General features: G+C 41.1%; 1 protein-coding gene across 1 annotated transcript; it reads right to left on the bottom strand.

The window, feature by feature from the left end:
• Positions 1 to 1,744: 1,744 nt before the first annotated feature.
• On the bottom strand, positions 1,745 to 9,807 carry pmm2 (phosphomannomutase 2). The gene is made up of 8 exons (XM_034687563.1): positions 9,513 to 9,807; positions 8,405 to 8,516; positions 8,188 to 8,264; positions 7,991 to 8,082; positions 7,785 to 7,884; positions 6,977 to 7,052; positions 6,726 to 6,841; positions 1,745 to 3,935 (listed from the first exon to the last, which is right to left on the bottom strand). Exons 1-8 carry the CDS (start codon positions 9,579 to 9,581, stop codon positions 3,831 to 3,833), a joined length of 747 nt encoding a protein of 248 aa, XP_034543454.1. The 5' UTR covers positions 9,582 to 9,807; the 3' UTR covers positions 1,745 to 3,830.
• Positions 9,808 to 13,602: the final 3,795 nt, after the last annotated feature.

The following is a 13,602-nucleotide window of genomic DNA, read 5'->3' as shown; positions in this document are numbered from 1 at the left end:
GTTGGGGAAAATATGTTTTAGCATAATCCTGACTGAAACAACCAGATTTCATGCAAGTACAGTTGAATAACTATGCAGAGCCATCCTCAACCAGGCTGGACAGTGACACTGAAGAGGAAGAGTCAGAGTTGGATGTTGAGGAAGTGGACATGGAGGATTTTGATGAGACCGTGGAAGAGCCCATTGCCTGAAAGGGTTTAGCAAAAATGCAGAGGCTAGGCTTGAGGAGCTTGAGGGAAGATGCTCTTCTATTTGCATGTTGAATGGGACCTTTTTTGTAGGGGGAGCAGCTCTTTTCATTTAACATTTTGAATGAGACTTTGTTGGGATTGCATTTTTGTTCATTTTTGAATGGGTTGGGTCGGGGAGATGAGTAATATTTAACTCAACATTCATGTTTTTGTTATTCAATGAAAGAATTGATTGTTCAATAAAATATTTAACACTTGATAAAGTTCTACTTAAAAATAAATCTGTTTTAATTGTATTATTTTGGATGGATGTCTGCTCATAACAAAACAAATATTTATGCTTGGATATGATACCTTTTTTTAACCTAAATTCCCAGTTAACTCCCATAAATTCCCATGGAAAGTTTCCAATTTGGAATATTTCTAAAATTCCCCAGCTTAACTTCCCATGGGAATTTACCGGAAATGTTCCACTCCTTTGCAACCCTACTCAGGACATGAGGGATAAACTCCTAAACTGCAAAACGACACGTAAACTACACATCTCATGACTCTGGTCCAGGGTAGGAGTCAATACTAAGTCATTAGAGTTGTCGTTTGTACGGACTGTAGCACTTTCTATCTGATATATGTGTCAACATTTAGTCTAAATAAAATAATAATTTAAGGTAAATGTGAGCTCTGAAAAAATGATCTCTTATCATTCTTGTACCTGCATCAAATAAGGGATTATGTAGGCTGAGAAGGTTTTCATAGGCTTTATAATCTAGTCTGTGGTTGTTATGGATGTAGTTTCAGGTCTTGAGATAAACGTGTGTTTGAGTAATCCCAGGAGGGGACTGAACATGGACATATATTTCCGTACATGCAGAATTCCCTGTGTTGTCCTGCTGCTGCAATGCGTCAGAGCGTCGGCCATATTGGTAGTGGCAGGTCCGCTTTGTAAACTAGTACAAGTAAACATGGACTAATACAATCACTAACCATTGTATTTTTATAACTTTAATTCACCGGTTTTATATTAAATGATTTAAATTAATGTAAGAACTAAAAATGACAATAAGTTAGGCACACAAAGTTTGTTTATCAAATCAGTAAGAAGCTGCAGTGTCAGCCTTTTTCTGTCAGGAGTGAAATGACGGCTTGTTCGAGAAGTTACATGAGATCACCCGAGAGGGACACGAGATTTACTCAAACTGTGACATCACAGATTGGTGAATCTCCATCAAAGAGCGTAATAAACATAGTAAATGAAACACTCACCAAACAAACGTCCTGCTCTGCTCCTTATCGCTGGAGATTTTCTCGTCCCTTCCCAGACTCGTAGGGTCAGATCTGGGGTGCGAAAAATACGGACATACTCCATATTTACTTATTGTTGGCAACAGTGGAGGAGGCTTCCAGAGTGCTGGATGGGTCTTAAAGGGACAGTACCTGAATAGAAGCATTTTACACAGAGGCGATTGCTAAGTAATAACCAACCAGTGCTAAACAGAACCTCGTAAAAAACCTTTATCAAGATGAAGTCATACTTTAAAGAAACAACACAAACGTGTGGCCGAGGATTGTTCCCTTTGTTTATTTCAAACAGTTCATCATTACAGCTGATTCTTCACACAGATTAATACTTCAAGTGTCTTCAGTGCCATGAATCCAAAACATCACACTCTCCAAAATCTCTGAAACACCTTCAGGAATCTCAACTTCTGCTTCAGTTTCCCCGCTGTGAGAGTTGTTTTTCAGAGTTTTCTCCATGATGGTGAAAAATAAAACAGACCGTCAGGAAGTCAAATGAGCTGCTGCCTTTCTTCAAACCTCATGTTTGCTATACTGGTCACTGCTTTATTGTTCTGGGGCCAGGAATGACCATATATGGACAGGAGGGTGAAGGTGGAGAGGGATAATAGGTCACAAACCATCAGATACTTTTACTATACAGTCGGCTAACGCAGGGGTTCCCAAAGACCAAGCGGCAACCTCTGGTCTAAAAATATGAGTCAATGCGGAAGTATTAAAAGCTGCAGTTCATTGAGGATCCACTTGAGGCTGGCTCCGGAAGTACCGGAAGTCACATACACATGAATGGGAAAAAGACGATCTTTGCAGCATTAATAAACATGTTTACAGCCTGGTACAAAAGATGAGTGTAGTCTGAATAGCTAATTTCTCGATGTCCTCTCACTGTGAGGGGGGTGAATTTTTTTCTAATTCGGCAATTTCGAAGATATTGAGATTACTAGTCTTCCAGTGAGAGGCACAGCTGCCTGTGGGAACACTGCAGCTGTTGGCTAGGAGGCTCAAAGCCCGCCTCTTTACGTCACACTGGCTCGACAGAAGCAATATGGCTGCTGCAGCCGATTGGTCTCAAAACAGCTCTTCAGAAACAGATGGGTGACGTCGCGGATACTACGTCCATATTTTATACAGTCTATGGTTGGGACCCAGTGAACAGTTCATTATCAAACGCATCAGTAGCAGTAGGTTGATTCATAACAGCACAGGAAACACAGACACATGCTCATATAGGTGGGGTCATTTTCTGCAGACCAGCTAAATGAAGCCGCATTAAACCTCCTTGAGGGACAGTGGGGGTCGCAAGTCTTTGGTCACAATATTTTGGGGGTCGCAGGCTGTAAAGTTTGGGAAGCCCTGGTCTAACGCACCGGCTTGCTTGTTTGCTGGTTAGCAGCTCAGCTAACAAGCTAGGTGTGTTAACAATCTCTTCAAAACCTGACGCGGCCTCTTCACAGGAGCATTACAGCCGAGCGATGTCTCGTGGTGCTTATCCGTCAGCTTCCTGTCGATGAAATTAAACGTCAGGCTCAGAGCTCTGCTCCTTTAAAGGGGTGGGTGTAGGTTGTACTCTGCCCAACAACACGCTCCACTTTATGTTAAACTGCTTTCTCCTCTTTATCTACTTATTATGGTAACCCCTCATTGATCATCAATCATGTATGGAACTATTTCCTATTTGTTCGTGTCTAATCACAACTTTGTTCTTGAAAACTGAGGATTGTTTTCGTCATGACCTCTTTTGGCAAGAAGATTAGTCGCCCCCTGCTGGCCGTTAGAAAGAATACAGGTCCAAGGCACGGGTCTGATTTAAATCTAGAGGCTACAGTAACTCCTTATACACATCCTGTGGGTGTCATTAAGAACGTCTTTTCAAAATAAAAGTGCAACATCAAATGTAAAATCTGCAGACAAAGACAAAACTGTTCCTCTTGTGTGAGTTAAACTGCATTTAAAGTGGTTTTGATACTCAGGCAGTAACATGTGATCCCCTCGCTCACAGAGTCCTCTGTGTGCGTCTGTGAGACTAACATTAGAGGCACGGCGGGTCACATGAGACGAGGCGGCTCGGTCAGAAGCAGATTCAGAATCAGCTGACGTGGAAAATGCCAAGTTTAGTTTTCTTAATCAAAAAAATGATAGATCATAAAAACATGAGGACACACAGAGCTGCAGCTGATAACACAATCATACTAAAGTTAATCACATTTCTACCCATCCAGAAATACACAGAATCCCCTCCTCTCCTTCATCACACACCACCCTCCAGCAGTAAAATCATCATCACCTCATGTCGTCTTTCACTTAGAGCGTAAGTTTCAGTAACAGAGCGTCAGTTTCTGTTTCTCATGAGAAGAAGAGTTGGTCACAGAGAAGGCGCGTGTCCTCGGGACAGGAGACCTCATGTCCGATGGTTCGAGGGTCGCTGTAGATCTCATAGTCGTTTCCTCCCTGTCGCACAGAAACAGATTCACAGGGTTAGTTTCTGAATAACAAACTACAGCGGCCTGATGATGAACGTGTGCAGGTCCAGGGTACGTCTGTAAAGAAAGCTTCAGAGATGATTCTTCATATCAAACATCTTTCACGAGAAAATACAAGATGGCAGGATGGAGAGGGGGAAACACAGAGTCTGTACAGAGGATGAGAGGTGTTCTAATTTCTGTTCTTAGTCCGAGTAGTAGCAGGCCTTGGTGTCTGCAGGAAAAAACGTCTGTGGGGAGAGCAAAAGTAGGAGGAACACAATCCAGCTCCCCTGGTTGTTAATCTGAGGAGGATTTCTTTCTCTCTATAAACAGATATCTGCATGAAGAGCAGCTAACAATCTGTTCTAGATAAAACATTTACACTGAGACACAAATCTGCTTGATGCTGTCACTAAAGACAATCAGCATTTAGATTTCCTGACTTCCTGAACGCATCAGAAATGATGGATCCCACCCATAGACTGTATAAAATATGGACGTAGTATCCGTGACGTCACACATCTGTTCCTGAGAGCTGTTTTGAAGCCAATCGACGGCGGCAGCCATATTGGAAATGCGGAACTCAACCAGGCAGAGTGTGACGTAAAGGGGCGGAGTTTGAGCCTCTTAGCCAACAGCTATGTGTTCCCGTCTGGGAGTCAAGTCAGTCATGTCCTTATTTGGGCAAAAACTCGTAATCTTAATATCTTCTGAACCGTCGCATTAGAAAAAAATCCCCCCCACCCCGTACAGTGTGTGCCGATAGAGGAATTAGCTACGTAGAGCAAAGCCGTTTTTTGAACCAGGCTGTAAACATGTTTATTAATGCTGCAAAGATCGTCTTTTTTGAATTGGCGTTTATTTGGTTTCCAGTGTTTCTGCAGCCAGCCTCAAGCGGATTCTCCATGAATTGCAGTTTATAACACTTCCACATGGGCTTCATAGTTTGAGACCGGAGGTTGCCGCTTGATCCCACCTCCATTCAACAAACAAACATTGTAAAAGCTGCTGTTGTTCACCATACAAAGAAAATAATGAACGGTCTGAAACAAGCTTCCTTAATTTACATCTTTTTTTTGTAATTTCCCATAACAAAATGTGAAAAATATCTCATGTTCGTTTTTAAACATCTTACAATCTGTTTACAGTTTCACCCAAGAATGCAGAAAATCAAATATTTCAGCTCCAGGGCAGGGGCAATCACCCTTTTTTTTTTTTAAGATTATGGTGTCAAAAACAAAAGAAAGTATAAAACAGGGAGAAAAATATTGAAAAGATGGCTTTGGGGACATGCACTCTCAAACTAGCCTGTACAGTCTTGATGAAGAAATATCCCTCTGCCCTAAAATAACACAGGGAGAACCTTAAAATCCTCCTCTTCAGTAAACCTCAGTTCAACAAACTGTCTCTGTTTCAGGTTCATACCACTAAAGGAAGTCAGAGTGAAGCCTCTGTTTAACTGTTTACAGTGAAACTGAGACTAGACTTCAATGATGTGACGCTTTCCAGAGAATGTAACGAACAAAGAAATGACACTGTTTATTTTGCACACATATCTAGAGGAAGACTTTTTTTTATTTTTCTGTCACTTTAAACCCAGAAACATTGAATGCATCACTCTGTTCAAAGTGCCAGACTCCACTGACGCTCATTTCACCAGTCAGAGCAGGAGTTACTGTTTACTGCTGCGTCAAACCAGACGCTCGTTTGACTTGAAACTGTCACAGAAGGAATGAAATAGCTGTCGTAAGTGTAAACTCCAGAGGAAATGTACTGATTCTCATGTTTGGCGTGAATTTGGAAGGAAGTGTTTGATTCGTTTCTTTGTCCCACCAAAGCAGAAAACTCCTTTTACAGGAGGGGATTCAAAGTGTTGGAGGTTGTGTGGATTTCAGGAAGTAGACCACTGGAATATATTCTGGGAATGTCCAGTGTTAAGACCCTTCTGGACAGAGTTCAATAGAATATTAAAGAGTATATTTAATATTGACCTGGCCCTACAATGTACTGCATTGTTTTAGGAGATGTAGATTTTCAGGTGAGGTCTGTTGATAAATACCTGTTTGGCATTTTGAGTTGTGCTTGTAAAAAAGTCATGACGAGGCACTGCTTGCTTCCCGAACCTCCCACAATACAAGAGTGGATTGATATAGTAAATCATATTTATGTTATGGAAAGGATTACTCTCTGTTAAGGCTTCAGAAGGATGTATTTATTAAACTCTGGACCAAGTGGACTAACTATGTAAAACCCCTACAGACCATTCAAGGGCCCGGTGATGCTGTCTTATCTTAGCTAATTACATATTTTGTTTGTTTTTTTGTGTGTGATTTTCTGTCACTTTTCTCTCACTGAAATGCTTCTGGCTCACTCTAATGTGTCCATATCATCTCCCCCAGGTTATATTTAGCTCTAATACTCTTTAAAAATGGAGGACTGCAGAGGAAATGAACATTACTCTCTCGTTTATATGACTGTTTTTGTAGAGTATGGTGGCTCAGACAGACCAAAAAGCTGTTTCTGTCTCTGATGGGACCCTTTCAGTCACAGAATGAGCCTGTGAATAAAGAAAAGCCCTTTGCACAGGTACAGTACTTGGATGTATTTGCACTTAAGGACTACTTTGCATCAAGTACTGCTCCTCTCACAGCTGCGAGCTCCAGTCCTCTATTGTCTGCCTACTGGTTTTGCTGGTCCCCTGCCTGTTGAGAGTCTGCCTGAGCTCTCCACAGCAATCAGCCTGATTGTGCTGAGCTGCGGTCATTAGCATACTCACAGGTTTGGTTTTGTCTCCAAAGAAGTGAATAGTTGAGTAATTGTCCTTCTCAACGATCCCCAGGCAGAATCTTTTATCCCAGCCGTCAGGGAACACATCGAAGCTGATCTGCCCTCCTGCAGAGGGAGAGACGAGAGGAGGAGAGGGATTTACATCACACTGACATAGACACGCTACCTGATACAGCATCCTGTGCCAGGTATGAAAGCACTCAGTAAGAAGCTGCGTGAGATTCACACGTCTTCACTCACCGATGGAAAACGTCAGGCCTTTTCCTTTGAACTCCTCCCTCAACACCGACACGAACTTCTCTCGGATCTTCTCTTTCTGCAGAGTTAAAGAAACAACATGAAGTCTTTCTCTTTACATCACATCTGAAATCATTGATCCTTCACAGCTCCTGTTACAAAGGAAGGTCTCACACACACAGATTGATTGATGTTAGGATCTAATCAAAGTCGACAAAGACAGAAAACAAATGACAAGATGTTAAAGCTGCATTCATGCATTTTGGCCACATGGGGGCAGCAGAAGACACTGAAAACTACACTAAACATCAAGTAATAAAGATCACATGTTGTATTCATTAAAGCTCTATGCCCCGATGTGAACCCAAACCATCAGACTTTCTCTGCAGCCTGGAGTCAGTCCTCCAGAAGGGATCAGGATGTAGTGCTGAGGGAAACTCACAGCAAGCAAGCAGGCGAGGTGATGACCTTTGCACTTCGAAGGGGTGGGCGATATGTCCTAAAAATAAAATCTGAGATCTTTCCTTGACAATATTGATTTGTGATTTTGATCAATTTCTCTTTTCCTTCTTAAATTAAAAAAATGAAACGACTCATCCTGCCCTAATTTATCATGTAATCTTTGTCTTTCTCCTGCTTGTCCACATCTTCTGTTGCTTCACCTGCCATCTTAAAAACCTTGTCAACAAAGGAGACAGCATCCCTTTCACATCGTGTCCTGCCTCCTGATTATTGATTAGGGCAGAGGGCTGATCGAATTGATGTGTGATTCCACCACCAGTGTGTGTGTGTGTGTGTGTGTGTGTTTTACCTGGTCGAGCTCGTAGAACTCTTTCCTCTCTTCCTGTGTGCAGCTGCGTCCGATCGGCGAGACGTTCAACATGCCGTTACGGAATTCGATGAATGTGCCCCTGTTACACATCAGACAACACAACTTCTTATTGATCTACAACAAACAACAAACAGCTGTAAACTCTGTAAACTCTGTAAACATGTGACACTGAGGGATGTCTGCACCTCTTCTTAGGAAGCTTGATCTTGGCCATGTAGTTCAGGCAGAAGTTGATGAAGTCCTGCAGCAGCTCTTCTCCCATGTGAGCCTGAATAGACTGAAAACAGCAGACAGACGATGACATCATCAGTGTCTTTATTTAAAGCCACGATCAGGAGCGAGACCTAACATCACGTATTAACCCTTTAACAGAAGATCTCACCTGGACAGAGAGGAACTCTCCGTCCTTAAACGCCTCAAGTCCGTTCTCTGCAAACACGTAGTCCAATCTCTGGATCACTGCACGTTTGAAAAGGAGACAGATTACATACATGACAGGGAGATATGTTATACGTCACGTGTGTATGTGTGTATGTGTGTGTGTGTGTGTGTGTGTGTGTGTGTGTGTGTGTGTGTGTGTGTGTGTGTGTGTGTGTCACCATCATCTCCCAGCTGCTCTTTGATCTTCCTGAGGTCCGACCCCCCAACGACCCCGACTCGAACCCGAGCCCTCAGCCTCTGAAGGAACTCGGACATCTCAGAAGTTGCAGGCTGGAAACACACAGACATATGAGTAATTGATAAACAATAAACAAACCAAGACAACAACAACACCCAGCTTTAAAACACCGTACGTGTTTTTGAATAGATCATCTGCAGAAAGTCTAGTCGTTAGATTATTTGCATTTTATAAAACATATTAAAATGATTTGTTTTTAATATTGCTCTTCTGAGAGTGTGTGTTTCTTTTCTGCAGTGATAATAAAATGTTTTTACACTCTCTAATCTTTCCTAATTCCACGAGCGCCGCTGATTCGCGACCATATGATGGTGACTGATTCAAAACCGGTCCTCAGCACATCGTTTGTGTTTTGCACTAGGTCAACTCATGTCTCACTCAGCGGTAAGAAAACACCAAAACATTCTCATAGTGAAAGTTAAAAACACAAACAAACATGAAATGTACGCTTTGCAGGAGGCGGGCAGAACGGCATCACAGGATTTGATTTGTTTCATAATTTGGCTCCTGGTGGCAGGGATTGGTTGGTGTTTTCCCAGGTTTACTCCGGCTGTAGATAGCAGCTTTTTTTTACCTCTTTTTTAAGAACACATTATGTATTGATTACTATCAGGACATTAATATAATTTTAATCAGTGTAACAAAGAGTGTATCTACATCTGACTACCAACCCCAGCTTTAAGTGTCATCAGTGTCATCAACTTTTTCATGTGTATGGGTTAATGTCAATGAAATATTAGAAACATTTGTAAAGTTATACCAGGGAAAAATAACTCGATCCCAGAGTTACATTATTAAAATGGTCTGATCTGATCATGTATCTACTATGGTTCCGGGGGGAACCAATGTTAGATGCCGCGGAACACATTACCGCTCGGAAGGACTACAATAACAACGTGGAACCGGAAGTAGCATTGACATTCCGTGCTGTCATGTGTGTGTTTGAATAGAGTCAGAGAGGTCCCTTACAAACACACACACACACACACACACACACACACACACACACACACACGCGTATCCATTACCTGTCTCGCGGCCGTTAACGTGCCGTCCACGTCAAACAGGCAGAGTGTGCTCTTGTCTACTTCCCCCATCTTCTTCTCTTCCTGCTCACAGTCTGAATAAACTGATCCTCACTGTGACACCGACACAGACACCGGTCCCTCACACACTCTGCGGGGATCTCTCGGAGTTTTCGGGTGTTTTAGTCTTCAGATTTATCAGCTGCCTGAAGTCCTGAGACTGAACCCTGAACCTGTATCACAACTACAACCAGAGAGGGGACCGGCTTCTTATTCACCTGTAGTCTTACCAACAGATCTCTAGCGGCGAGGTTTACAGCGCCCCCTGCTGCCGGGAGGGTGAACTTCATTAAAAAACACCTCTTTTTTTTTCTTGCTTTATTTATGAAGAATTCATGAACACACAACACGACACTGACATCCTTTAAAGTCATTAAAGGCTCTGTATCAAAGAGAGAGGGATATTAAAGGCACAGTAAGCTTTAAAGCAGTGTCACTACAGGATACATTTTGATGAAAATCATTAAAATGTTTTACAGACATAAGAAAAGAAAAAAGGCAATGCCAACAATGCAAATATACAAAAAAAAAAACCTGTGCCTCTGATGCTATTTCTAAAGTAAGCCATAAGAGTATCCTGAGAATTGTACAATAACTAATAACTAACCCCATAATGACAAAGTGAAAAACGTTTTGTAGAAATTTTAGCAAATTATTAAAATATAAAACACTCAAATATCACATGTACAAAAGTATTCAGACCCTTTATTCAATACTCTGTTGAAGCCCCTTTGGAAGGGCTTAGAGTCTCAAGTCTTCTCAGGTATGATGCTACAAGCTTAGCACACCTGGATTTGGGGAGTTTCTCCCATTCTTCTTTGCACATCTCAAGCTTGATGAGGTTGGATGGAGAGCTTGAGCGCACAGCTATTTTCAGGTCTTTCCAGAGATGTTCAATTGGGTTTAAGTCCAGGCTCTGGCTGGGCCACTCAAGGACATTCAGAGACTTGTCCTGAAGCCACTCCTTTGTTATCTTGACTGTGTGCTGAGGATCGTTGTAATGTTGGAAGGTGAACCTTCGCAGCAGTCTGAGGTCCAGAGCGCTCTGCAGCAGGTTTTCGTGAAGATTCTCTCTGTACATTGCTGCGTTTATCTTTCCCTTGATCCTGACTAGTCTCCCAGTTCCTGACGCTGAAAAACATCCCTACAGCATGATGCTGCCACCACCATGCTTCACTGTAGGGACGGTATTGTCCAGATAATGAGCAGTGCCTGGTTTCCTCCAGACGTGACGCTTGGCATTCAGGCCAAAGAGTTCAATTTTGGTTTCATCAGAACAGAGAATGTTGTTTCTCATGGTCTGAGAGTCCTTTAGGTACCTATTGGCAAACTTTCATGTGCTTTGTACTGAGGAGTGGCTTCTGTCTGGTCTCTCTGTCATAAAGACCTGATCTGTGGAGTGCTGCAGGGATGGTTGTCCTTTTGGAAGGTTCTCCCATCTCCACAGAGGAACGCTGGAACAAGGCCCTTCTCCCCCAATCGCTCATATTGGCCAGGCGGCCAGCTCTGGGGAGAGTCCTGGTGGTTACAAACTTCTTCCATTATGTATGTATGTGATGGACTCCACTGAGCTCTTTGGGACCTTCAATGCAGCAGAAATGTTTCTGTACCCCTCCCCAGATCTCTGCCTCGATACAATCCTGTCTCTGAGGTCTACAGACAATTCTTTTGACTTCATGTCTTGGTTTGTGCTCTGACATGCACTGTCAACTGTGGGATCTTATATAGACAGGTGTGTGCCTTTCCAAATCATGTCCAATCAATTGAATTTACCACAGGTGGACTCAAATCAAGTAGTAGAAACATTTCGAGGATGGTCAGAGGAAACAGGATGCATCTGAGCTCAATTTTGAGTTTCAAAGCAAAGGGTCTGAATGTTTATGCACATATTTGAGTGTTTCATTTTTAATTAATTTGAATAAATTTAAGCAAAAAAATGTTTTATTTGTCATTATGGAGTATTGTGTGTAGAATGTTGAGGGATTTTTTTTAATTTAATCCATTTTGGAATAAGACTGTAACATAACAACATGTATAAAAAGTGAAGGGGTCTGAATACTTTCCGTACCCACTGAATAAAAACATACGGGATACTGAATCAATCATAAAAGACGTGAGAAAAATTTATAAGAATAGCAAGAGAATTACAATTCTCAGGACACTCTTAGGGCTTACTTTAGAAATAGCATCAGAGGCACAGGTTTTTTTGTATATTTGCATTGTTGGCATTGCATTTTTACCCACTGTATATTCTTCTCTTCCTCTGTCAGAATGTCTGGTGTGGAAGGGAGGTTAGAATATGATGTTCTGTTATTATTTAGGGTTACACTGGAAAATGGTTGTTATTGAACTTGATGTGTATATTTAAAACATTATGGATAGGAAGAATGGCATGGATATTTTAAATTTAGGTTCATTCTAGTGCAGGGGTGTCAAAACCTGCCCACCAGAGGCTCAAATCTGGCCCTCAGGATGACTCTTTTCAAAGTGGAAATATTACAGAGAAGACATGAACTGCAATTATATATATATATATGTTATAAGATATGCTTACTTTTACTTCTTTAATTTTAATTGCTAATAACTTTTTAATAATCGTCACTGTCTACTTTGCTAGTGACACTTGAATTTCCCCGTTGTGGGACGAGTAAAGGGCTATCTTATCTTATATTATCTTATCTTAACTCAACTTTATTTATGAAGCACCATTCTACATATAAACATGCAGCCCAAAGTGATTAACAAAATGATAGATAGACAGAAAACAAAAGCAATGGTAAAATTAAAAAAGGGCATGATTATAAATAAAATGTTTCAAGATAAAATCAAATAAAATCAATACAGTGAAATTAATCAAATAAGTAAGAGTGAGAAGAAAAGTTAAAAATAAGATAGCATCAACCAGATCAGATGAATACAAGAAATAAATAGATAGATAAATAATTAAATAAGATAAATACATGTTATGTAGTAACATGTATTTGTAATGATTCAAATAATAATGCAGTCCAGGGCTAAAAATAAATTACTTCACATTAAAAGCTAGAATAAAAAGGTAAGTCTCAAGTTTACTTTTAAAAACACTCAGAGAGCTTGCTGTTTTGATGTCCAGAGGCAGAGAGTTCCAAAGCTGAGGGGCATAAAAACAGAAAGCTCTCTCTCTCTCTGTGTGAGACACACGGAACATTTGAAAAGGAAGCATTTGAGGACCTCAGTGATCGGGCAGGAGCATTAAAACGACAGGAGATCTGTGATGTATGGAGGAGCAAGGCTGTTAAGAGCTTTAAAACAGGAAAAGTACTTTAAAATCAATTCTAAAAGAAACAGGGAGTCAGTGCAGAGTTTTTAAAAGAGGAGTGATGTGATCTGATTTATTTTTCCTTGTTAAAACTCTGGCAGCAGCGTTCTGAACAAGCTGCAGTTTTCTAATAGATTTCTCAGGCAGACCAGACCGTAGGTCCCTGTAATAATGCAATTTTATAATGAGAAGCTTCAACATTGAACTATTTTGCATATAACATATATTGCACTTATAATTCATACACTATAATGTTTATGTTACTTTGGTTAAATGTTTTATTTTAGTGTCTAAAACAATAACTTCTCGCCTGTTATAAACGTTCAGGGAGAAGTTATATAGGAGGAGGAAAACTGTCAGTCTGCAAACAGAGGTCATTCATGTCTGCTAAGAAGACAAGCAGTGAGGTCTCTAACTGACATAACTCAACAATATTGAGCTGTCTCTGGTGTCAAACAAAGGGGAATTAAAGGGTCCTCTGAGCTGTTTCTGCCTTTGTTTGTGTTATCAAGAAACAAGCGGTTTAAACGCACACACAACAACCAAAACAACAACAACAGATGAACACATTTGGACTCTGTAGTGAACAAAGGAGCGTTCGCGCCGTACGTTTAAATCCCAGATTGAACCAATCAGCGAGCAGAGATGACAGACAAACGTGATGTATCCTCTGACCAATCACAGCGCCACATTTCTCTCGAGGTTCCTACTTTCAAATAGAATTGCTGGAATTTG

Source organism: Notolabrus celidotus, chromosome 7, assembly GCF_009762535.1.
Source record: "Notolabrus celidotus isolate fNotCel1 chromosome 7, fNotCel1.pri, whole genome shotgun sequence".
NCBI classification, from domain to species: domain Eukaryota; kingdom Metazoa; phylum Chordata; class Actinopteri; order Labriformes; family Labridae; genus Notolabrus; species Notolabrus celidotus.
Note: the sequence above shows the minus strand (reverse complement) of the source record. Positions and strands in the feature narration are given on the sequence as shown.